Consider the following 25,858-nt stretch of genomic DNA (forward strand, 5'->3'; position numbering starts at 1 on the left):
CCCCGTAGAACTACAGAATGTCTCAGACCAACCCCGAACCACTACAGAATGTCTCAGACCAACCCCGAACCACTACAGAATGTCTCAGACCAACCCGAACCACTACAGAATGTCTGAGACCAACCCCAAACCACTACAGAATGTCTCAGACCAACCCCGTACCACTACAGAATGTCTCAGACCAACCCCGTACCACTACAGAATGTCTGAGACCAACCCCGTACCACTACAGAATGTCTGAGACCAACCCCGAACCACTACAGAATGTCTCAGACCAACCCCGTACCACTACAGAATGTCTCAGACCAACCCCGTACCACTACAGAATGTCTCAGACCAACCCCGAACCACTACAGAATGTCTCAGACCAACCCCGAACCACTACAGAATGTCTCAGACCAACCCCGAACCACAACAGAATGTCTCAGACCAACCCCGTAGCACTACAGAATGTCTCAGACCAACCCTGTACCACTAAAGAATGTCTCAGACCAACCCCGAACCACTACCGAATGTCTCAGACCAACCCCGTACCACTACAGAATGTCTCAGACCAACCCCATAGCACAACAGAATGTCTCAGACCAACCCCGTACCACTACAGAATGTCTCAGTCCAACCCCGAACCACTACAGAATGTCTCAGTCCAACCCTGTACCACTACAGAATGTCTCAGTCCAACCCCGAACCACTACAGAATGTCTCAGTCCAACCCCGTACCACTACAGATAGTCTCAGTCCAACCCTGTACCACTACAGAATGTCTCAGTCCAACCCCGAACCACTACAGAATGTCTCAGTCCAACCCCATACCACTACAGAATGTCTCAGTCCAACCCCGAACCACTACAGAATGTCTCAGTCCAACCCTGTACCACTACAGAATGTCTCAGTCCAACCCTGTACCACTACAGAATGTCTCAAAACAACCCGTACCACTACAGAATGTCTCAGACATTTACATTTTAGTAATTTAACAGACACTGTTATCCATAGACTTACAGGAGCAACTAGTGTTAAGTGCTTTGCTCGAGGGCACATCGGTAGATTTTTCACCTAGCCAGCTCAGGGATTCAAATTACTGGCCAAACACTCTTAACCACTAGGCTACCCGACCAACCTTGTACCCTTACCGACCCCTGCCACAGTCACCTTGGGCATCAGTAAGATCGTGGGGAAGTCTGAAAAGGCACTCTATTCCCGAGCATAATATTTTTCCTCTAGTGTCCTACGGTTCCAGGAGAATCTCTGGACCCTAAGATCCAACTCATGTTCAGTTCCAGTCAGATGGTGTTGGGGGCTGGTCCTGTTGACACAGAGGAAGGGGAGGAGTCAGAGCTGCTCATCACGAGGGGGACTCCGCCCACACACTCCTCTGCCACCTCCCCATCCTCATTCCCTCCAATCAGGCCCTGGCGTCGCAAGTTGATGATGGAGTCAGCGATGATGCGAGCAGTCTTCTTCTGGTATCCACCAGATGTCACCATCAGGATGGGAATCCCTCTCCTTCGTGCTGCCCGGAACACTATTTCATCCCTCTTTATGATGCCCTAGAAGAGAGGAGCATTTAAGCCTCAGTTTGAGTCTAGACAGCCTCTAGAAAACGGTTTCATCATTTTGTCTTTGACATTTAATCTTAGTGCACAATAACAACCCAAAGCTATGAGGATGAGGAAACGCTCCATGACGTCATATTATGGTAGAATCATTCCACACCCTTTCCCCTGAGGGACGGGAGCTCTGTGTTTCTACTCCTCTCTGCCCCCATGCTTCCCTTTCCCCTCTATTCACAGACATTAACCCCAGCGTTGCCAGGTGGAAGGAGACATCTGGACAGTCCCCCCAAATACACACCCCCCCTCAGGGGGGAGAGGTGGAGACATGACAATGAGGACAGCTGGACTGGAGGGTTTAAAGAACAAGTGATTACCATCTCAGGGAATGGAAAGACTGACTCCCCTACCAAACCTACATGTGGTGAGATAGCCAGTCCCCTACCAACCCTACCAGTGTTGAGATAGCCAGTCCCCTACCAACACTACCAGTGGTGAGATAGACAGCCCCTACCAACCCTACCAGTGTTGAGATAGACAGTCCCCTACCAACCCTACATGTGGTGAGATAGCCAGTCCCCTACCAACCCTACCAGTGGTGAGATAGACAGTCCCCTACCAACCCTACCAGTGTTGAGATAGCCAGTCCCCTGCCAGTGGTGAGATAGCCAGTCCCCTACCAACCCTACCAGTGGTGAAATAGCCAGTCCCCTACCAACACTACCAGTGGTGAGATAGCCAGTCCCCTACCAACCCTACCAGTGGTGAGATAGCCAGTCCCCTACCAACACTACCAGTGGTGAAATAGCCAGTCCCCTACCAACACTACCAGTGGTGAGATAGCCAGTCCCCTACCAACCCTACCAGTGGTGAGATAGCCAGTCCCCTACCAACCCTACCAGTGGTGAAATAGCCAGTCCCCTACCAACACTACCAGTGGTGAGATAGCCAGTCCCCTACCAACCCTACCAGTGGTGAGATAGACAGTCCCCTACCAACACTACCAGTGGTGAGATAGCCAGTCCCCTACCAGTGGTGAGATAGCCAGTCCCCTACCAACCCTACCAGTGGTGAGATAGCCAGTCCCCTACCAACCCTACATGTGGTGAGATAGCCAGTCCCCTACCAACCCTACCAGTGGTGAGATAGCCAGTCCCCTACCAACCCTACCAGTGGTGAGATAGCCAGTCCCCTACCAACCCTACCAGTGTTGAGATAGCCAGTCCTCTACCAACCCTACCAGTGGTGAGATAGCCAGTCCCCTACCAACCCTACCAGTGGTGAGATAGCCAGTCCCCTACCAACACTACCAGTGGTGAGATAGCCAGTCCCCTACCAGTGGTGAGATAGCCAGTCCCCTACCAACCCTACCAGTGGTGAGATAGCCAGTCCCCTACCAAACCTACATGTGGTGAGATAGCCAGTCCCCTACCAGTGGTGAGATAGCCAGTCCCCTACCAACACTACCAGTGGTGAGATAGCCAGTCCCCTACCAACCCTACCAGTGGTGAGATAGCCAGTCCCCTACCAACACTACCAGTGGTGAGATAGCCAGTCCCCTACCAGTGGTGAGATAGCCAGTCCCCTACCAACCCTACCAGTGGTGAGATAGCCAGTCCCCTACCAACACTACCAGTGGTGAGATAGCCAGTCCCCTACCAGTGGTGAGATAGCCAGTCCCCTACCAACACTACCAGTGGTGAGATAGCCAGTCCCCTACCAACACTACCAGTGGTGAGATAGCCAGTCCCCTACCAACCCTACCTGTGGTGAGATAGCCAGTCCCCTACCAACCCTACCAGTGGTGAGATAGCCAGTCCCCTACCAACCCTACCAGTGGTGAGATAGCCAGTCCCCTACCAACCCTACCAGTGGTGAGATAGCCAGTCCCCTACCAAACCTACATGTGGTGAGATAGCCAGTCCCCTACCAACACTACCAGTGGTGAGATAGCCAGTCCCCTACCAACCCTACCAGTGGTGAGATAGACAGTCCCCTACCAACCCTACCTGTGGTGAGATAGCCAGTCCCCTACCAACCCTACCAGTGGTGAGATAGCCAGTCCCCTACCAACCCTACCAGTGGTGAGATAGCCAGTCCCCTACCAACCCTACCTGTGGTGAGATAGCCAGTCCCCTACCAACCCTACCAGTGGTGAGATAGACAGTCCCCTACCAACCCTACCAGTGGTGAGATAGCCAGTCCCCTACCAGTGGTGGGATAGCCAGTCCCCTACCAGTGGTGAGATAGCCAGTCCCCTACCAACCCTACCAGTGGTGAGATAGACAGTCCCCTACCAACACTACCAGTGGTGAGATAGCCAGTCCCCTACCAGTGGTGAGATAGACAGTCCCCTACCAACACTACCAGTGTTGAGATAGCCAGTCCCCTACCAGTGGTGAGATAGCCAGTCCCCTACCAACCCTACATGTGGTGAGATAGCCAGTCCCCTACCAACCCTACCAGTGGTGAGATAGCCAGTCCCCTACCAACACTACCAGTGGTGAGATAGCCAGTCCCCTACCAACACTACCAGTGGTGAGATAGCCAGTCCCCTACCAACCCTACCAGTGGTGAGATAGCCAGTCCCCTACCAGTGGTGAGATAGCCAGTCCCCTACCAACACTACCAGTGGTGAGATAGCCAGTCCCCTACCAGTGGTGAGATAGCGAGTCCCCTACCAACACTACCAGTGGTGAGATAGCCAGTCCCCTACCAACACTACCAGTGGTGAGATAGCCAGTCCCCTACCAACCCTACCAGTGGTGAGATAGCCAGTCCCCTACCAACACTACCAGTGGTGAGATAGCCAGTCCCCTACCAGTGGTGAGATAGCCAGTCCCCTACCAACACTACCAGTGGTGACATAGCCAGTCCCCTACCAACCCTACCAGTGGTGAGATAGACAGTCCCCTACCAACACTACATGGTGACATAGCCAGTCCCCTACCAACCCTACCTGTGGTGAGATAGCCAGTCCCCTACCAACCCTAACAGTGGTGAGATAGCCAGTCCCCTACCAACCCTACCAGTGGTGAGATAGCCAGTCCCCTACCAACCCTACCAGTGGTGAGATAGCCAGTCCCCTACCAAACCTACATGTGGTGAGATAGCCAGTCCCCTACCAACACTACCAGTGGTGAGATAGCCAGTCCCCTACCAACCCTACCAGTGGTGAGATAGACAGTCCCCTACCAACCCTACCTGTGGTGAGATAGCCAGTCCCCTACCAACCCTACCAGTGGTGAGATAGCCAGTCCCCTACCAACCCTACCAGTGGTGAGATAGCCAGTCCCCTACCAACCCTACCTGTGGTGAGATAGCCAGTCCCCTACCAACCCTACCAGTGGTGAGATAGACAGTCCCCTACCAACCCTACCAGTGGTGAGATAGCCAGTCCCCTACCAGTGGTGGGATAGCCAGTCCCCTACCAGTGGTGAGATAGCCAGTCCCCTACCAACCCTACCAGTGGTGAGATAGACAGTCCCCTACCAACACTACCAGTGGTGAGATAGCCAGTCCCCTACCAGTGGTGAGATAGACAGTCCCCTACCAACACTACCAGTGTTGAGATAGCCAGTCCCCTACCAGTGGTGAGATAGCCAGTCCCCTACCAACACTACCAGTGGTGAGATAGACAGTCCCCTACCAACCCTACATGTGGTGAGATAGCCAGTCCCCTACCAACCCTACCAGTGGTGAGATAGCCAGTCCCCTACCAACACTACCAGTGGTGAGATAGCCAGTCCCCTACCAACACTACCAGTGGTGAGATAGCCAGTCCCCTACCAACCCTACCTGTGGTGAGATAGCCAGTCCCCTACCAACACTACCAGTGGTGAGATAGACAGTCCCCTACCAACCCTACATGTGGTGAGATAGCCAGTCCCCTACCAACCCTACATGTGGTGAGATAGCCAGTCCCCTACCAACCCTACCTGTGGTGAGATAGCCAGTCCCCTACCAACACTACCAGTGGTGAGATAGACAGTCCCCTACCAACCCTACATGTGGTGAGATAGCCAGTCCCCTACCAACACTACCAGTGGTGAGATAGCCAGTCCCCTACCAACACTACCAGTGGTGAGATAGCCAGTCCCCTACCAACACTACCAGTGGTGAGATAGCCAGTCCCCTACCAACCCTACCTGTGGTGAGATAGCCAGTCCCCTACCAACCCTACCAGTGGTGAGATAGCCAGTCCCCTACCAACACTACCAGTGGTGAGATAGCCAGTCCCCTACCAGTGGTGAGATAGCCAGTCCCCTACCAACCCTACCAGTGGTGAGATAGCCAGTCCCCTACCAACCCTACCAGTGGTGAGATAGACAGTCCCCTACCAACCCTACATGTGGTGAGATAGCCAGTCCCCTACCAACCCTACCAGTGTTGAGATAGCCAGTCCCCTACCAACCCTACCAGTGGTGAGATAGCCAGTCACCTACCAACACTACCAGTGGTGAGATAGCCAGTCCCCTACCAACCCTACCAGTGGTGAGATAGCCAGTCCCCTACCAGTGGTGGGATAGCCAGTCCCCTACCAACCCTACCAGTGGTGAGATAGACAGTCCCCTACCAACACTACCAGTGGTGAGATAGCCAGTCCCCTACCAGTGGTGAGATAGCCAGTCCCCTACCAACCCTACCAGTGGTGAGATAGCCAGTCCCCTACCAACCCTACCAGTGGTGAGATAGACAGTCCCCTACCAACCCTACATGTGGTGAGATAGCCAGTCCCCTACCAACCCTACCAGTGTTGAGATAGCCAGTCCCCTACCAACCCTACCAGTGGTGAGATAGCCAGTCCCCTACCAACACTACCAGTGGTGAGATAGACAGTCCCCTACCAGTGGTGAGATAGCCAGTCCCCTACCAACACTACCAGTGGTGAGATAGCCAGTCCCCTACCAACACTACCAGTGGTGAGATAGCCAGTCCCCTACCAACCCTACCAGTGGTGAGATAGCCAGTCCCCTACCAACACTACCAGTGGTGAGATAGACAGTCCCCTACCAACCCTACCTGTGGTGAGATAGCCAGTCCCCTACCAACCCTACCAGTGGTGAGATAGCCAGTCCCCTACCAACCCTACCAGTGGTGAGATAGCCAGTCCCCTACCAACCCTACCTGTGGTGAGATAGCCAGTCCCCTACCAACCCTACCAGTGGTGAGATAGACAGTCCCCTACCAACCCTACCAGTGGTGAGATAGCCAGTCCCCTACCAGTGGTGGGATAGCCAGTCCCCTACCAGTGGTGAGATAGCCAGTCCCCTACCAACCCTACCAGTGGTGAGATAGACAGTCCCCTACCAACACTACCAGTGGTGAGATAGCCAGTCCCCTACCAGTGGTGAGATAGACAGTCCCCTACCAACACTACCAGTGTTGAGATAGCCAGTCCCCTACCAGTGGTGAGATAGCCAGTCCCCTACCAACCCTACATGTGGTGAGATAGCCAGTCCCCTACCAACCCTACCAGTGGTGAGATAGCCAGTCCCCTACCAACACTACCAGTGGTGAGATAGCCAGTCCCCTACCAACACTACCAGTGGTGAGATAGCCAGTCCCCTACCAACACTACCAGTGGTGAGATAGCCAGTCCCCTACCAACCCTACCAGTGGTGAGATAGCCAGTCCCCTACCAACACTACCAGTGGTGAGATAGCCAGTCCCCTACCAACCCTACCAGTGGTGAGATAGCCAGTCCCCTACCAGTGGTGAGATAGCCAGTCCCCTACCAACACTACCAGTGGTGAGATAGCCAGTCCCCTACCAGTGGTGAGATAGCCAGTCCCCTACCAACACTACCAGTGGTGAGATAGCCAGTCCCCTACCAACACTACCAGTGGTGAGATAGCCAGTCCCCTACCAACCCTACCAGTGGTGAGATAGCCAGTCCCCTACCAACACTACCAGTGGTGAGATAGCCAGTCCCCTACCAGTGGTGAGATAGCCAGTCCCCTACCAACACTACCAGTGGTGACATAGCCAGTCCCCTACCAACCCTACCAGTGGTGAGATAGACAGTCCCCTACCAACACTACATGGTGACATAGCCAGTCCCCTACCAACCCTACCTGTGGTGAGATAGCCAGTCCCCTACCAACCCTACCAGTGGTGAGATAGCCAGTCCCCTACCAACCCTACCAGTGGTGAGATAGCCAGTCCCCTACCAACCCTACCAGTGGTGAGATAGCCAGTCCCCTACCAAACCTACATGTGGTGAGATAGACAGTCCCCTACCAACCCTACCTGTGGTGAGATAGCCAGTCCCCTACCAACCCTACCAGTGGTGAGATAGCCAGTCCCCTACCAACCCTACCAGTGGTGAGATAGCCAGTCCCCTACCAACCCTACCTGTGGTGAGATAGCCAGTCCCCTACCAACCCTACCAGTGGTGAGATAGACAGTCCCCTACCAACCCTACCAGTGGTGAGATAGCCAGTCCCCTACCAGTGGTGGGATAGCCAGTCCCCTACCAGTGGTGAGATAGCCAGTCCCCTACCAACCCTACCAGTGGTGAGATAGACAGTCCCCTACCAACACTACCAGTGGTGAGATAGCCAGTCCCCTACCAGTGGTGAGATAGACAGTCCCCTACCAACACTACCAGTGTTGAGATAGCCAGTCCCCTACCAGTGGTGAGATAGCCAGTCCCCTACCAACACTACCAGTGGTGAGATAGACAGTCCCCTACCAACCCTACATGTGGTGAGATAGCCAGTCCCCTACCAACCCTACCAGTGGTGAGATAGCCAGTCCCCTACCAACACTACCAGTGGTGAGATAGCCAGTCCCCTACCAACACTACCAGTGGTGAGATAGCCAGTCCCCTACCAACCCTACCTGTGGTGAGATAGCCAGTCCCCTACCAACACTACCAGTGGTGAGATAGACAGTCCCCTACCAACCCTACATGTGGTGAGATAGCCAGTCCCCTACCAACCCTACATGTGGTGAGATAGCCAGTCCCCTACCAACCCTACCTGTGGTGAGATAGCCAGTCCCCTACCAACACTACCAGTGGTGAGATAGACAGTCCCCTACCAACCCTACATGTGGTGAGATAGCCAGTCCCCTACCAACACTACCAGTGGTGAGATAGCCAGTCCCCTACCAACACTACCAGTGGTGAGATAGCCAGTCCCCTACCAACACTACCAGTGGTGAGATAGCCAGTCCCCTACCAACCCTACCTGTGGTGAGATAGCCAGTCCCCTACCAACCCTACCAGTGGTGAGATAGCCAGTCCCCTACCAACACTACCAGTGGTGAGATAGCCAGTCCCCTACCAGTGGTGAGATAGCCAGTCCCCTACCAACCCTACCAGTGGTGAGATAGCCAGTCCCCTACCAACCCTACCAGTGGTGAGATAGACAGTCCCCTACCAACCCTACATGTGGTGAGATAGCCAGTCCCCTACCAACCCTACCAGTGTTGAGATAGCCAGTCCCCTACCAACCCTACCAGTGGTGAGATAGCCAGTCACCTACCAACACTACCAGTGGTGAGACAGCCAGTCCCCTACCAACCCTACCAGTGGTGAGATAGCCAGTCCCCTACCAGTGGTGGGATAGCCAGTCCCCTACCAACCCTACCAGTGGTGAGATAGACAGTCCCCTACCAACACTACCAGTGGTGAGATAGCCAGTCCCCTACCAGTGGTGAGATAGCCAGTCCCCTACCAGTGGTGAGATAGCCAGTCCCCTACCAACCCTACCAGTGGTGAGATAGCCAGTCCCCTACCAACCCTACCAGTGGTGAGATAGACAGTCCCCTACCAACCCTACATGTGGTGAGATAGCCAGTCCCCTACCAACCCTACCAGTGTTGAGATAGCCAGTCCCCTACCAACCCTACCAGTGGTGAGATAGCCAGTCCCCTACCAACACTACCAGTGGTGAGATAGACAGTCCCCTACCAGTGGTGAGATAGCCAGTCCCCTACCAACACTACCAGTGGTGAGATAGCCAGTCCCCTACCAACACTACCAGTGGTGAGATAGCCAGTCCCCTACCAACCCTACCAGTGGTGAGATAGCCAGTCCCCTACCAACACTACCAGTGGTGAGATAGACAGTCCCCTACCAACCCTACCTGTGGTGAGATAGCCAGTCCCCTACCAACCCTACCAGTGGTGAGATAGCCAGTCCCCTACCAACCCTACCAGTGGTGAGATAGCCAGTCCCCTACCAACCCTACCTGTGGTGAGATAGCCAGTCCCCTACCAACCCTACCAGTGGTGAGATAGACAGTCCCCTACCAACCCTACCAGTGGTGAGATAGCCAGTCCCCTACCAGTGGTGGGATAGCCAGTCCCCTACCAGTGGTGAGATAGCCAGTCCCCTACCAACCCTACCAGTGGTGAGATAGACAGTCCCCTACCAACACTACCAGTGGTGAGATAGACAGTCCCCTACCAGTGGTGAGATAGACAGTCCCCTACCAACACTACCAGTGTTGAGATAGCCAGTCCCCTACCAGTGGTGAGATAGCCAGTCCCCTACCAACACTACCAGTGGTGAGATAGACAGTCCCCTACCAACCCTACATGTGGTGAGATAGCCAGTCCCCTACCAACCCTACCAGTGGTGAGATAGCCAGTCCCCTACCAACACTACCAGTGGTGAGATAGCCAGTCCCCTACCAACACTACCAGTGGTGAGATAGCCAGTCCCCTACCAACCCTACCTGTGGTGAGATAGCCAGTCCCCTACCAACACTACCAGTGGTGAGATAGACAGTCCCCTACCAACCCTACATGTGGTGAGATAGCCAGTCCCCTACCAACCCTACATGTGGTGAGATAGCCAGTCCCCTACCAACCCTACCTGTGGTGAGATAGCCAGTCCCCTACCAACACTACCAGTGGTGAGATAGACAGTCCCCTACCAACCCTACATGTGGTGAGATAGCCAGTCCCCTACCAACACTACCAGTGGTGAGATAGCCAGTCCCCTACCAACACTACCAGTGGTGAGATAGCCAGTCCCCTACCAACACTACCAGTGGTGAGATAGCCAGTCCCCTACCAACCCTACCTGTGGTGAGATAGCCAGTCCCCTACCAACCCTACCAGTGGTGAGATAGCCAGTCCCCTACCAACACTACCAGTGGTGAGATAGCCAGTCCCCTACCAGTGGTGAGATAGCCAGTCCCCTACCAACCCTACCAGTGGTGAGATAGCCAGTCCCCTACCAACCCTACCAGTGGTGAGATAGACAGTCCCCTACCAACCCTACATGTGGTGAGATAGCCAGTCCCCTACCAACCCTACCAGTGTTGAGATAGCCAGTCCCCTACCAACCCTACCAGTGGTGAGATAGCCAGTCACCTACCAACACTACCAGTGGTGAGATAGCCAGTCCCCTACCAACCCTACCAGTGGTGAGATAGCCAGTCCCCTACCAGTGGTGGGATAGCCAGTCCCCTACCAACCCTACCAGTGGTGAGATAGACAGTCCCCTACCAACACTACCAGTGGTGAGATAGCCAGTCCCCTACCAGTGGTGAGATAGCCAGTCCCCTACCAGTGGTGAGATAGCCAGTCCCCTACCAACCCTACCAGTGGTGAGATAGCCAGTCCCCTACCAACCCTACCAGTGGTGAGATAGACAGTCCCCTACCAACCCTACATGTGGTGAGATAGCCAGTCCCCTACCAACCCTACCAGTGTTGAGATAGCCAGTCCCCTACCAACCCTACCAGTGTTGAGATAGCCAGTCCCCTACCAACCCTACCAGTGGTGAGATAGCCAGTCCCCTACCAACACTACCAGTGGTGGGATAGCCAGTCCCCTACCAACCCTACCAGTGGTGAGATAGCCAGTCCCCTACCAGTGGTGGGATAGCCAGTCCCCTACCAACCCTACCAGTGGTGAGATAGACAGTCCCCTACCAACACTACCAGTGGTGAGATAGCCAGTCCCCTACCAGTGGTGAGATAGCCAGTCCCCTACCAGTGGTGAGATAGCCAGTCCCCTACCAACCCTACCAGTGGTGAGATAGACAGTCCCCTACCAACACTACCAGTGGTGAGATAGCCAGTCCCCTACCAGTGGTGAGATAGACAGTCCCCTACCAACCCTACCAGTGGTGAGATAGACAGTTCCCTACCAACCCTACCAGTGGTGAGATAGACAGTCCCCTACCAGTGGTGAGATAGCCAGTCCCCTACCAACACTACCAGTGGTGAGATAGCCAGTCCCCTACCAACACTACCAGTGGTGAGATAGCCAGTCCCCTACCAACCCTACCAGTGGTGAGATAGCCAGTCCCCTACCAACACTACCAGTGGTGAGATAGACAGTCCCCTACCAACCCTACCTGTGGTGAGATAGCCAGTCCCCTACCAACCCTACCAGTGGTGAGATAGCCAGTCCCCTACCAACCCTACCAGTGGTGAGATAGCCAGTCCCCTACCAACCCTACCTGTGGTGAGATAGCCAGTCCCCTACCAACCCTACCAGTGGTGAGATAGACAGTCCCCTACCAACCCTACCAGTGGTGAGATAGCCAGTCCCCTACCAGTGGTGGGATAGCCAGTCCCCTACCAACCCTACCAGTGGTGAGATAGACAGTCCCCTACCAACACTACCAGTGGTGAGATAGCCAGTCCCCTACCAGTGGTGAGATAGCCAGTCCCCTACCAGTGGTGAGATAGCCAGTCCCCTACCAACCCTACCAGTGGTGAGATAGACAGTCCCCTACCAACACTACCAGTGGTGAGATAGCCAGTCCCCTACCAGTGGTGAGATAGACAGTCCCCTACCAACACTACCAGTGTTGAGATAGCCAGTCCCCTACCAGTGGTGAGATAGGCAGTCCCCTACCAACCCTACCAGTGGTGAGATAGCCAGTCCCCTACCAACACTACCAGTGGTGAGATAGCCAGTCCCCTACCAACCCTACCAGTGGTGAGATAGCCAGTCCCCTACCAGTGGTGGGATAGCCAGTCCCCTACCAACCCTACCAGTGGTGAGATAGACAGTCCCCTACCAACACTACCAGTGGTGAGATAGCCAGTCCCCTACCAGTGGTGAGATAGCCAGTCCCCTACCAGTGGTGAGATAGCCAGTCCCCTACCAACCCTACCAGTGGTGAGATAGACAGTCCCCTACCAACACTACCAGTGGTGAGATAGCCAGTCCCCTACCAGTGGTGAGATAGACAGTTCCCTACCAACACTACCAGTGTTGAGATAGCCAGTCCCCTACCAGTGGTGAGATAGCCAGTCCCCTACCAACACTACCAGTGGTGAGATAGACAGTCCCCTACCAACCCTACATGTGGTGAGATAGCCAGTCCCCTACCAACCCTACCAGTGGTGAGATAGCCAGTCCCCTACCAACACTACCAGTGGTGAGATAGCCAGTCCCCTACCAACACTACCAGTGGTGAGATAGACAGTCCCCTACCAACCCTACATGTGGTGAGATAGCCAGTCCCCTACCAACACTACCAGTGGTGAGATAGCCAGTCCCCTACCAACACTACCAGTGGTGAGATAGCCAGTCCCCTACCAGTGGTGGGATAGCCAGTCCCCTACCAACCCTACCAGTGGTGAGATAGCCAGTCCCCTACCAACACTACCAGTGGTGAGATAGCCAGTCCCCTACCAGTGGTGAGATAGCCAGTCCCCTACCAGTGGTGAGATAGCCAGTCCCCTACCAACCCTACCAGTGGTGAGATAGACAGTCCCCTACCAACACTACCAGTGGTGAGATAGCCAGTCCCCTACCAGTGGTGAGATAGACAGTCCCCTACCAACACTACCAGTGTTGAGATAGCCAGTCCCCTACCAGTGGTGAGATAGGCAGTCCCCTACCAACCCTACCAGTGGTGAGATAGCCAGTCCCCTACCAACACTACCAGTGGTGAGATAGCCAGTCCCCTACCAACCCTACCAGTGGTGAGATAGCCAGTCCCCTACCAGTGGTGGGATAGCCAGTCCCCTACCAACCCTACCAGTGGTGAGATAGACAGTCCCCTACCAACACTACCAGTGGTGAGATAGCCAGTCCCCTACCAGTGGTGAGATAGCCAGTCCCCTACCAGTGGTGAGATAGCCAGTCCCCTACCAACCCTACCAGTGGTGAGATAGACAGTCCCCTACCAACACTACCAGTGGTGAGATAGCCAGTCCCCTACCAGTGGTGAGATAGACAGTTCCCTACCAACACTACCAGTGTTGAGATAGCCAGTCCCCTACCAGTGGTGAGATAGCCAGTCCCCTACCAACACTACCAGTGGTGAGATAGACAGTCCCCTACCAACCCTACATGTGGTGAGATAGCCAGTCCCCTACCAACCCTACCAGTGGTGAGATAGCCAGTCCCCTACCAACACTACCAGTGGTGAGATAGCCAGTCCCCTACCAACACTACCAGTGGTGAGATAGCCAGTCCCCTACCAACCCTACCTGTGGTGAGATAGCCAGTCCCCTACCAACACTACCAGTGGTGAGATAGACAGTCCCCTACCAACCCTACATGTGGTGAGATAGCCAGTCCCCTACCAACCCTACATGTGGTGAGATAGCCAGTCCCCTACCAACCCTACCTGTGGTGAGATAGCCAGTCCCCTACCAACACTACCAGTGGTGAGATAGACAGTCCCCTACCAACCCTACATGTGGTGAGATAGCCAGTCCCCTACCAACACTACCAGTGGTGAGATAGCCAGTCCCCTACCAACACTACCAGTGGTGAGATAGCCAGTCCCCTACCAACACTACCAGTGGTGAGATAGCCAGTCCCCTACCAACCCTACCTGTGGTGAGATAGCCAGTCCCCTACCAACCCTACCAGTGGTGAGATAGCCAGTCCCCTACCAACACTACCAGTGGTGAGATAGCCAGTCCCCTACCAGTGGTGAGATAGCCAGTCCCCTACCAACCCTACCAGTGGTGAGATGGCCAGTCCCCTACCAACCCTACCAGTGGTGAGATAGACAGTCCCCTACCAACCCTACATGTGGTGAGATAGCCAGTCCCCTACCAACCCTACCAGTGGTGAGATAGCCAGTCCCCTACCAACACTACCAGTGGTGAGATAGCCAGTCCCCTACCAACCCTACCAGTGTTGAGATAGCCAGTCCCCTACCAGTGGTGAGATAGCCAGTCCCCTACCAACCCTACCAGTGTTGAGATAGCCAGTCCCCTACCAACCCTACCAGTGGTGAGATAGCCAGTCCCCTACCAACCCTACCAGTGGTGAGATAGCCAGTCCCCTACCAACACTACCAGTGGTGAGATAGCCAGTCCCCTACCAACACTACATGTGGTGAAATAGCCAGTCCCCTACCAACCCTACATGTGGTGAAATAGCCAGTCCCCTACCAACCCTACCTGTGGTGAGATAGCCAGCCCTCCCAGGGGGTCTCCGTCTAGGATGTCTGTCCCGGCGTTGTATACTATGATGTCAGGCCGGACCTCATTGAGAGCACCCTCCGAGTGGAGCTCTACCTTCTGGAGGTACTCATCATCCTCTGTCCCCCAGTCCAGCTCCACCTTACGCTTTATGGCTCCTGAGAGAGACATAGACAGACAGGTAGACAGACAGGTAGACAGACAGGTCCTCCGTCCCCTAGTACCTTACATTTAATCGCCCCGGGAAACACAACAATGTACAGTGCATTCGGAAAGTATTGTATTCAGACCCCTTGCTATGAGATTCGAAATTGAGCTCAGGTGCATCCTGTTTCCATTGATAGAGCCCATAGTGCTTATAGAACCCATAGTGCCCAAGAACCCAAGTCATTTCATGCCTGTTATACTTATTTATATTTTAAATGTGTTATGAATTAGACTACTTTAAATGTGTTATGAATTAAACTATTTTACATTTGTTTTGAAAGTACAACAGAATAATGAGACACTGATTTAACCTCCTGAAATAAATCAACTGTACAGGTCCAACACACACACACTTTTTGCACCGACACACACACATACACACATTTTTCCAGCAGGTATGGAGAGGGTTTGTTTGAGAGGGACAGAATGAGAATAGTCTTCATGTAGAGGGGTAGAGAGTCAGAGCAGAGAAATCTCTTTAGGCAGCAGAGTGGGACAGGTCAGAGTCTGCCCCCTGTGGGACACAAAAATAAAACCACTTCTCTATACAGCAACAAACTATAAGAATATTATCGAACCACTATTGATTTCATGGTCCAGTGGCCTCGTACACATATCAAAACACAATATCCAATTTAGTACCCCAAAAAAACAATATGGAGATCATTTTGCGTATCCGTCTCTAGGGTAGATGTATTGGTTGTAGAGGGTTAGGGGTCATAGGTTAGTGGTATCTTACTCTTTGCGTATCCGTCTCTAGGGTAGATGTATTGGTTGTAGAGGGTTAGGGGTCATAGGTTAGTGGTATCTTACTCTTTGCGTATCCGTCTCTAGGGTAGATGTATCGGTTGTAGAGGGTTAGAGGTATCTTACTCTTTGCGTATCCGTCTCTAGGGTAGATGTATCGGTTGTAGAGGGTTAGGGGGTCATAGGTTAGTGGTATCTTACTCTTTGCGTATCCGTCTCTAGGGTAGATGTATCGGTTGTAGAGGGTTAGGGGTCATAGGTTAGAGGTATCTTACTCTTTGCGTATCCGTCTCTAGGGTAGATGTATCGGTTATAGAGGGTTAGGGGTATCTTACTCTTTGCGTATCCGTCTCTAGGGTAGATGTATCGGTTGTAGAGGGTTAGAGGTATCTTACTCTTTGCGTATCCGTCTCTAGGGTAGATGTATCGGTTGTAGAGGGTTAGGGGTATCTTACTCTTTGCGTATTCGTCTCTAGGGTAGATGTATCGGTTGTAGAGGGTTAGGGGTATCTTACTCTTTGCGTATCCGTCTCTAGGGTAGATGTATTGGTTGTAGAGGGGTAGGGGTATCTTACTCTTTGCGTATCCGTCTCCAGGGTAGATGTATCGGTTATAGAGGGTTAGGGGTCATAGGTTAGTGGTATCTTACACTTTGCGTATCCGTCTCTAGGGTAGATGTATCGGTTGTAGAGGGTTAGGGGTATCTTACTCTTTGCGTATCCGTCTCTAGGGTAGATGTATCGGTTGTAGAGGGTTAGAGGTATCTTACTCTTTGCGTATCCGTCTCTAGGGTAGATGTATCGGTTGTAGAGGGTTAGGGGTCATAGGTTAGTGGTATCTTACTCTTTGCGTATCCGTCTCTAGGGTAGATGTATCGGTTGTAGAGGGTTAGGGGTCATAGGTTAGTGGTATCTTACTCTTTGCGTATCCGTCTCTAGGGTAGATGTATCGGTTGTAGAGGGTTAGAGGTATCTTACTCTTTGCGTATCCGTCTCTAGGGTAGATGTATCGGTTGTAGAGGGTTAGGGGGTCATAGGTTAGTGGTATCTTACTCTTTGCGTATCCGTCTCTAGGGTAGATGTATCGGTTGTAGAGGGTTAGAGGTATCTTACTCTTTGCGTATCCGTCTCTAGGGTAGATGTATCGGTTGTAGAGGGTTAGGGGTCATAGGTTAGTGGTATCTTACTCTTTGCGTATCCGTCTCTAGGGTAGATGTATCGGTTGTAGAGGGTTAGGGGTATCTTACTCTTTGCGTATCCGTCTCTAGGGTAGATGTATTGGTTGTAGAGGGTTAGGGGTATCTTACTCTTTGCGTATCCGTCTCTAGGGTAGATGTATCGGTTGTAGAGGGTTAGGGGTCATAGGTTAGTGGTATCTTACTCTTTGCGTATCCGTCTCTAGGGTAGATGTATCGGTTGTAGAGGGTTAGGGGTATCTTACTCTTTGCGTATCCGTCTCTAGGGTAGATGTATTGGTTGTAGAGGGTTAGGGGTATCTTACTCTTTGCGTATCCGTCTCCAGGGTAGATGTATCGGTTATAGAGGGTTAGGGGTCATAGGTTAGTGGTATCTTACTCTTTGCGTATCCGTCTCTAGGGTAGATGTATCGGTTATAGAGGGTTAGGGGTATCTTACTCTTTGAGTATCTGTCTCTAGGGTAGATGTATCGGTTGTAGAGGGTTAGGGTTCATAGGTTAGTGGTATCTTACTCTTTGCGTATCCGTCTCTAGGGTAGATGTATCGGTTATAGAGGGTTAGGGGTATCTTACTCTTTGCGTATCCGTCTCTAGGGTAGATGTATCGGTTGTAGAGGGTTAGAGGTATCTTACTCTTTGCGTATCCGTCTCTAGGGTAGATGTATCGGTTGTAGAGGGTTAGTGGTATCTTACTCTTTGCATATCCGTCTCTAGGGTAGATGTATCGGTTGTAGAGGGTTAGGGGTCATAGGTTAGTGGTATCTTACTCTTTGCGTATCCGTCTCTAGGGTAGATGTATCGGTTGTAGAGGGTTAGAGGTATCTTACTCTTTGCGTATCCGTCTCTAGGGTAGATGTATTGGTTGTAGAGGGTTAGAGGTATCTTACTCTTTGCGTATCCGTCTCTAGGGTAGATGTATCGGTTGTAGAGGGTTAGAGGTATCTTACTCTTTGCGTATCCGTCTCTAGGGTAGATGTATCGGTTGTAGAGGGTTAGGGGGTCATAGGTTAGTGGTATCTTACTCTTTGCGTATCCGTCTCTAGGGTAGATGTATCGGTTGTAGAGGGTTAGGGGTCATAGGTTAGAGGTATCTTACTCTTTGCGTATCCGTCTCTAGGGTAGATGTATCGGTTATAGAGGGTTAGGGGTATCTTACTCTTTGCGTATCCGTCTCTAGGGTAGATGTATCGGTTGTAGAGGGTTAGAGGTATCTTACTCTTTGCGTATCCGTCTCTAGGGTAGATGTATCGGTTGTAGAGGGTTAGGGGTCATAGGTTAGTGGTATCTTACTCTTTGCGTATCCGTCTCTAGGGTAGATGTATCGGTTGTAGAGGGTTAGGGGTATCTTACTCTTTGCGTATTCGTCTCTAGGGTAGATGTATCGGTTGTAGAGGGTTAGGGGTATCTTACTCTTTGCGTATCCGTCTCTAGGGTAGATGTATCGGTTGTAGAGGGTTAGAGGTATCTTACTCTTTGCGTATCCGTCTCTAGGGTAGATGTATCGGTTGTAGAGGGTTAGGGGTCATAGGTTAGTGGTATCTTACTCTTTGCGTATCCGTCTCTAGGGTAGATGTATCGGTTGTAGAGGGTTAGGGGTCATAGGTTAGTGGTATCTTACTCTTTGCGTATCCGTCTCTAGGGTAGATGTATCGGTTGTAGAGGGTTAGGGGTATCTTACTCTTTGCGTATCCGTCTCCAGGGTAGATGTATCGGTTATAGAGGGTTAGGGGTCATAGGTTAGTGGTATCTTACTCTTTGCGTATCCGTCTCTAGGGTAGATGTATCGGTTATAGAGGGTTAGGGGTATCCTAATCTTTGCGTATCTGTCTCTAGGGTAGATGTATCGGTTGTAGAGGGTTAGGGTTCATAGGTTAGTGGTATCTTACTCTTTGCGTATCCGTCTCTAGGGTAGATGTATCGGTTATAGAGGGTTAGGGGTATCTTACTCTTTGCGTATCCGTCTCTAGGGTAGATGTATCGGTTGTAGAGGGTTAGAGGTATCTTACTCTTTGCGTATCCGTCTCTAGGGTAGATGTATCGGTTGTAGAGGGTTAGTGGTATCTTACTCTTTGCATATCCGTCTCTAGGGTAGATGTATCGGTTGTAGAGGGTTAGGGGTCATAGGTTAGTGGTATCTTACTCTTTGCGTATCCGTCTCTAGGGTAGATGTATCGGTTGTAGAGGGTTAGAGGTATCTTACTCTTTGCGTATCCGTCTCTAGGGTAGATGTATCGGTTGTAGAGGGTTAGAGGTATCTTACTCTTTGCGTATCCGTCTCCAGGGTAGATGTATTGGTTGTAGAGGGTTAGGGGTCATAGGTTAGAGGTATCTTACTCTTTGCGTATCCGTCTCTAGGGTAGATGTATCGGTTGTAGAGGGTTAGGGGGTCATAGGTTAGTGGTATCTTACTCTTTGCGTATCCGTCTCTAGGGTAGATGTATCGGTTGTAGAGGATTAGGGGTCATAGGTTAGTGGTATCTTACTCTTTGCGTATCCGTCTCTAGGGTAGATGTATCGGTTGTAGAGGGTTAGGGGTCATAGGTTAGTGGTATCTTACTCTTTGCGTATCCGTCTCTAGGGTAGATGTATCGGTTGTAGAGGGTTAGGGGTATCTTACTCTTTGCGTATCCGTCTCTAGGGTAGATGTATCGGTTGTAGAGGGTTAGGGGTATCTTACTCTTTGCGTATCCGTCTCTAGGGTAGATGTATCGGTTGTAGAGGGTTAGGGGTCATAGGTTAGTGGTATCTTACTCTTTGCGTATCCGTCTCTAGGGTAGATGTATCGGTTGTAGAGGGTTAGGGGTATCTTACTCTTTGCGTATCCGTCTCTAGGGTAGATGTATCGGTTGTAGAGGGTTAGGGGTATCTTACTCTTTGCGTATCCGTCTCTAGGGTAGATGTATTGGTTGTAGAGGGTTAGGGGTATCTTACTCTTTGCGTATCCGTCTCCAGGGTAGATGTATCGGTTATAGAGGGTTAGGGGTTATAGGTTAGTGGTATCTTACTCTTTGCGTATCCGTCTCTAGGGTAGATGTATCGGTTATAGAGGGTTAGGGGTATCTTACTCTTTGCGTATCTGTCTCTAGGGTAGATGTATCGGTTGTAGAGGGTTAGGGTTCATAGGTTAGTGGTATCTTACTCTTTGCGTATCCGTCTCTAGGGTAGATGTATCGGTTATAGAGGGTTAGGGGTATCTTACTCTTTGCGTATCCGTCTCTAGGGTAGATGTATCGGTTGTAGAGGGTTAGGGGTCATAGGTTAGTGGTATCTTACTCTTTGCGTATCCGTCTCTAGGGTAGATGTATCGGTTGTAGAGGGTTAGGGGTATCTTACTCTTTGCGTATTCGTCTCTAGGGTAGATGTATCGGTTGTAGAGGGTTAGGGGTATCTTACTCTTTGCGTATCTGTCTCTAGGGTAGATGTATCGGTTGTAGAGGGTTAGGGTTCATAGGTTAGTGGTATCTTACTCTTTGCGTATCCGTCTCTAGGGTAGATGTATCGGTTATAGAGGGTTAGGGGTATCTTACTCTTTGCGTATCTGTCTCTAGGGTAGATGTATCGGTTGTAGAGGGTTAGGGTTCATAGGTTAGTGGTATCTTACTCTTTGCGTATCCGTCTCTAGGGTAGATGTATCGGTTATAGAGGGTTAGGGGTATCTTACTCTTTGCGTATCCGTCTCTAGGGTAGATGTATCGGTTGTAGAGGGTTAGAGGTATCTTACTCTTTGCGTATCCGTCTCTAGGGTAGATGTATCGGTTGTAGAGGGTTAGGGGTCATAGGTTAGTGGTATCTTACTCTTTGCATATCCGTCTCTAGGGTAGATGTATCGGTTGTAGAGGGTTAGGGGTCATAGGTTAGTGGTATCTTACTCTTTGCGTATCCGTCTCTAGGGTAGATGTATCGGTTGTAGAGGGTTAGAGGTATCTTACTCTTTGCGTATCCGTCTCTAGGGTAGATGTATCGGTTGTAGAGGGTTAGAGGTATCTTACTCTTTGCGTATCCGTCTCCAGGGTAGATGTATTGGTTGTAGAGGGTTAGGGGTCATAGGTTAGAGGTATCTTACTCTTTGCGTATCCGTCTCTAGGGTAGATGTATCGGTTGTAGAGGGTTAGGGGGTCATAGGTTAGTGGTATCTTACTCTTTGCGTATCCGTCTCTAGGGTAGATGTATCGGTTGTAGAGGATTAGGGGTCATAGGTTAGTGGTATCTTACTCTTTGCGTATCCGTCTCTAGGGTAGATGTATCGGTTGTAGAGGGTTAGGGGTCATAGGTTAGTGGTATCTTACTCTTTGCGTATCCGTCTCTAGGGTAGATGTATCGGTTGTAGAGGGTTAGGGGTATCTTACTCTTTGCGTATCCGTCTCTAGGGTAGATGTATCGGTTGTAGAGGGTTAGGGGTATCTTACTCTTTGCGTATCCGTCTCTAGGGTAGATGTATCGGTTGTAGAGGGTTAGGGGTCATAGGTTAGTGGTATCTTACTCTTTGCGTATCCGTCTCTAGGGTAGATGTATCGGTTGTAGAGGGTTAGGGGTATCTTACTCTTTGCGTATCCGTCTCTAGGGTAGATGTATCGGTTGTAGAGGGTTAGGGGTATCTTACTCTTTGCATATCCGTCTCTAGGGTAGATGTATTGGTTGTAGAGGGTTAGGGGTATCTTACTCTTTGCGTATCCGTCTCCAGGGTAGATGTATCGGTTATAGAGGGTTAGGGGTTATAGGTTAGTGGTATCTTACTCTTTGCGTATCCGTCTCTAGGGTAGATGTATCGGTTATAGAGGGTTAGGGGTATCTTACTCTTTGCGTATCTGTCTCTAGGGTAGATGTATCGGTTGTAGAGGGTTAGGGTTCATAGGTTAGTGGTATCTTACTCTTTGCGTATCCGTCTCTAGGGTAGATGTATCGGTTATAGAGGGTTAGGGGTATCTTACTCTTTGCGTATCCGTCTCTAGGGTAGATGTATCGGTTGTAGAGGGTTAGGGGTCATAGGTTAGTGGTATCTTACTCTTTGCGTATCCGTCTCTAGGGTAGATGTATCGGTTGTAGAGGGTTAGGGGTATCTTACTCTTTGCGTATTCGTCTCTAGGGTAGATGTATCGGTTGTAGAGGGTTAGGGGTATCTTACTCTTTGCGTATCTGTCTCTAGGGTAGATGTATCGGTTGTAGAGGGTTAGGGTTCATAGGTTAGTGGTATCTTACTCTTTGCGTATCCGTCTCTAGGGTAGATGTATCGGTTATAGAGGGTTAGGGGTATCTTACTCTTTGCGTATCTGTCTCTAGGGTAGATGTATCGGTTGTAGAGGGTTAGGGTTCATAGGTTAGTGGTATCTTACTCTTTGCGTATCCGTCTCTAGGGTAGATGTATCGGTTGTAGAGGGTTAGAGGTATCTTACTCTTTGCGTATCCGTCTCTAGGGTAGATGTATCGGTTGTAGAGGGTTAGGGGTCATAGGTTAGTGGTATCTTACTCTTTGCATATCCGTCTCTAGGGTAGATGTATCGGTTGTAGAGGGTTAGGGGTCATAGGTTAGTGGTATCTTACTCTTTGCGTATCCGTCTCTAGGGTAGATGTATCGGTTGTAGAGGGTTAGAGGTATCTTACTCTTTGCGTATCCGTCTCTAGGGTAGATGTATCGGTTGTAGAGGGTTAGAGGTATCTTACTCTTTGCGTATCCGTCTCCAGGGTAGATGTATTGGTTGTAGAGGGTTAGGGGTCATAGGTTAGAGGTATCTTACTCTTTGCGTATCCGTCTCTAGGGTAGATGTATCGGTTGTAGAGGGTTAGGGGGTCATAGGTTAGTGGTATCTTACTCTTTGCGTATCCGTCTCTAGGGTAGATGTATCGGTTGTAGAGGATTAGGGGTCATAGGTTAGTGGTATCTTACTCTTTGCGTATCCGTCTCTAGGGTAGATGTATCGGTTGTAGAGGGTTAGGGGTCATAGGTTAGTGGTATCTTACTCTTTGCGTATCCGTCTCTAGGGTAGATGTATCGGTTGTAGAGGGTTAGGGGTATCTTACTCTTTGCGTATCCGTCTCTAGGGTAGATGTATCGGTTGTAGAGGGTTAGGGGTATCTTACTCTTTGCGTATCCGTCTCTAGGGTAGATGTATCGGTTGTAGAGGGTTAGGGGTCATAGGTTAGTGGTATCTTACTCTTTGCGTATCCGTCTCTAGGGTAGATGTATCGGTTGTAGAGGGTTAGGGGTATCTTACTCTTTGCGTATCCGTCTCTAGGGTAGATGTATCGGTTGTAGAGGGTTAGGGGTATCTTACTCTTTGCGTATCCGTCTCTAGGGTAGATGTATTGGTTGTAGAGGGTTAGGGGTATCTTACTCTTTGCGTATCCGTCTCCAGGGTAGATGTATCGGTTATAGAGGGTTAGGGGTTATAGGTTAGTGGTATCTTACTCTTTGCGTATCCGTCTCTAGGGTAGATGTATCGGTTATAGAGGGTTAGGGGTATCTTACTCTTTGCGTATCTGTCTCTAGGGTAGATGTATCGGTTGTAGAGGGTTAGGGTTCATAGGTTAGTGGTATCTTACTCTTTGCGTATCCGTCTCTAGGGTAGATGTATCGGTTATAGAGGGTTAGGGGTATCTTACTCTTTGCGTATCCGTCTCTAGGGTAGATGTATCGGTTGTAGAGGGTTAGGGGTCATAGGTTAGTGGTATCTTACTCTTTGCGTATCCGTCTCTAGGGTAGATGTATCGGTTGTAGAGGGTTAGGGGTATCTTACTCTTTGCGTATTCGTCTCTAGGGTAGATGTATCGGTTGTAGAGGGTTAGGGGCATCTTACTCTTTGCGTATCCGTCTCTAGGGTAGATGTATCGGTTGTAGAGGGTTAGAGGTATCTTACTCTTTGCGTATCCGTCTCTAGGGTAGATGTATCGGTTGTAGAGGGTTAGGGGTCATAGGTTAGTGGTATCTTACTCTTTGCGTATCCGTCTCTAGGGTAGATGTATCGGTTGTAGAGGGTTAGAGGTATCTTACTCTTTGCGTATCCGTCTCTAGGGTAGATGTATCGGTTGTAGAGGGTTAGGGGTCATAGGTTAGTGGTATCTTACTCTTTGCGTATCCATCTCTAGGGTAGATGTATCGGTTGTAGAGGGTTAGGGGTATCTTACTCTTTGCGTATCCGTCTCTAGGGTAGATGTATCGGTTGTAGAGGGTTAGGGGTATCTTACTCTTTGCGTATCCGTCTCTAGGGTAGATGTATTGGTTGTAGAGGGTTAGGGGTATCTTACTCTTTGCGTATCCGTCTCCAGGGTAGATGTATCGGTTATAGAGGGTTAGGGGTCATAGGTTAGTGGTATCTTACTCTTTGCGTATCCGTCTCTAGGGTAGATGTATCGGTTATAGAGGGTTAGGGGTATCTTACTCTTTGCGTATCCGTCTCTAAGGTAGATGTATCGGTTGTAGAGGGTTAGGGGTCATAGGTTAGTGGTATCTTACTCTTTGCGTATCCGTCTCCAGGGTAGATGGATCGGTTGTAGAGGGTTAGGGGTCATAGGTTAGTGGTATCTTACTCTTTGCGTATCCGTCTCTAGGGTAGATGTATCGGTTGTAGAGGGTTAGGGGTCATAGGTTAGTGGTATCTTACTCTTTGCGTATCCGTCTCTAGGGTAGATGTATCGGTTGTAGAGGGTTAGGGTTCATAGGTTAGTGGTATCTTACTCTTTGCGTATCCGTCTCTAGGGTAGATGTATCGGTTGTAGAGGGTTAGGGGTCATAGGTTAGTGGTATCTTACTCTTTGCATATCCGTCTCTAGGGTAGATGTATCGGTTATAGAGGGTTAGGGGTCATAGGTTAGTGGTATCTTACTCTTTGCATATCCGTCTCTAGGGTAGATGTATCGGTTATAGAGGGTTAGGGGTCATAGGTTAGTGGTATCTTACTCTTTGCGTATCCGTCTCTAGGGTAGATGTATCGGTTATAGAGGGTTAGGTGTCATAGGTTAGTGGTATCTTACTCTTTGCGTATCCGTCTCTAGGGTAGATGTATCGGTTGTAGAGGGTTAGGGGTATCTTACTCTTTGCGTATCCGTCTCTAGGGTAGATGTATCGGTTATAGAGGGTTAGGGGTATCTTACTCTTTGCGTATCCGTCTCTAGGGTAGATGTATCGGTTGTAGAGGGTTAGAGGTATCTTACTCTTTGCGTATCCGTCTCCAGGGTAGATGTATCGGTTGTAGACATCCATGATGAAAACACGTCTGTCATCCAGGAAGTCACGCTCATGACCGTTCCCCTAGGCAGAAAGAGGAAGTGATGTCAGAGCCATTCTACACAGAGACCCTTTAGCATCCCTGATATTATGATGTTACCTTCTGACAGAGTGACAGGGTGAGATGAGGGCTAAATAATGTTGCTGTCCGTCCAAAGACGTTCCGGTTAAAATGACACTCATCCAAAAGTCAACGCATCTCCATCACTCTTCATATCCTTCTGTTTCTCGATCTGTCCACTAGTGTCTGGAAGCTGTCATGGAAGCATCACTACTCAGTCTGTTGTGCTGTCATCCCTAGGGAAGCATCACTACTCATCAGTCTGTTGTGCTGTCATCCCTAGGGAAGCATCACTACTCATCAGTCTGTTGTGCTGTCATCACCATGGAAGCATCACTACTCAGTCTGTTGTGCTGTCATCCCTAGGGAAGCATGACTACTCATCAGTCTGTTGTGCTGTCATCACTATGGATGCATCACTACTCAGTCTGTTGTGCTGTCATCACTATGGAAGCATCTCTACTCATCAGTCTGTTGTGCTGTCATCACTATGGAAGCATCACTACTCAT

At 50.6% G+C, this 25,858-nt stretch overlaps 1 protein-coding gene across 2 annotated transcripts in view; it reads right to left on the bottom strand.

Moving 5' to 3' along the window:
* Nucleotides 1-801: 801 nt before the first annotated feature.
* Nucleotides 802-25,858, bottom strand: part of hdac11 (histone deacetylase 11) — a 59,617-nt gene continuing 34,560 nt past the window's right edge. For both annotated transcript variants that reach the window (XM_036984363.1, XM_036984361.1), the window contains exons 8-10: nucleotides 25,215-25,311; nucleotides 14,900-15,078; nucleotides 802-1,550 (exon numbers count right to left, since the gene is read on the bottom strand). In XM_036984363.1, the coding sequence (XP_036840258.1) occupies nucleotides 1,284-1,550; nucleotides 14,900-15,078; nucleotides 25,215-25,311 (543 nt within the window). In that variant the 3' untranslated portion in view covers nucleotides 802-1,283. The remainder of the gene's footprint in view (nucleotides 1,551-14,899; nucleotides 15,079-25,214; nucleotides 25,312-25,858) is intronic.

This window comes from Oncorhynchus mykiss, chromosome 7, assembly GCF_013265735.2.
Source record: "Oncorhynchus mykiss isolate Arlee chromosome 7, USDA_OmykA_1.1, whole genome shotgun sequence".
Taxonomy (NCBI): domain Eukaryota; kingdom Metazoa; phylum Chordata; class Actinopteri; order Salmoniformes; family Salmonidae; genus Oncorhynchus; species Oncorhynchus mykiss.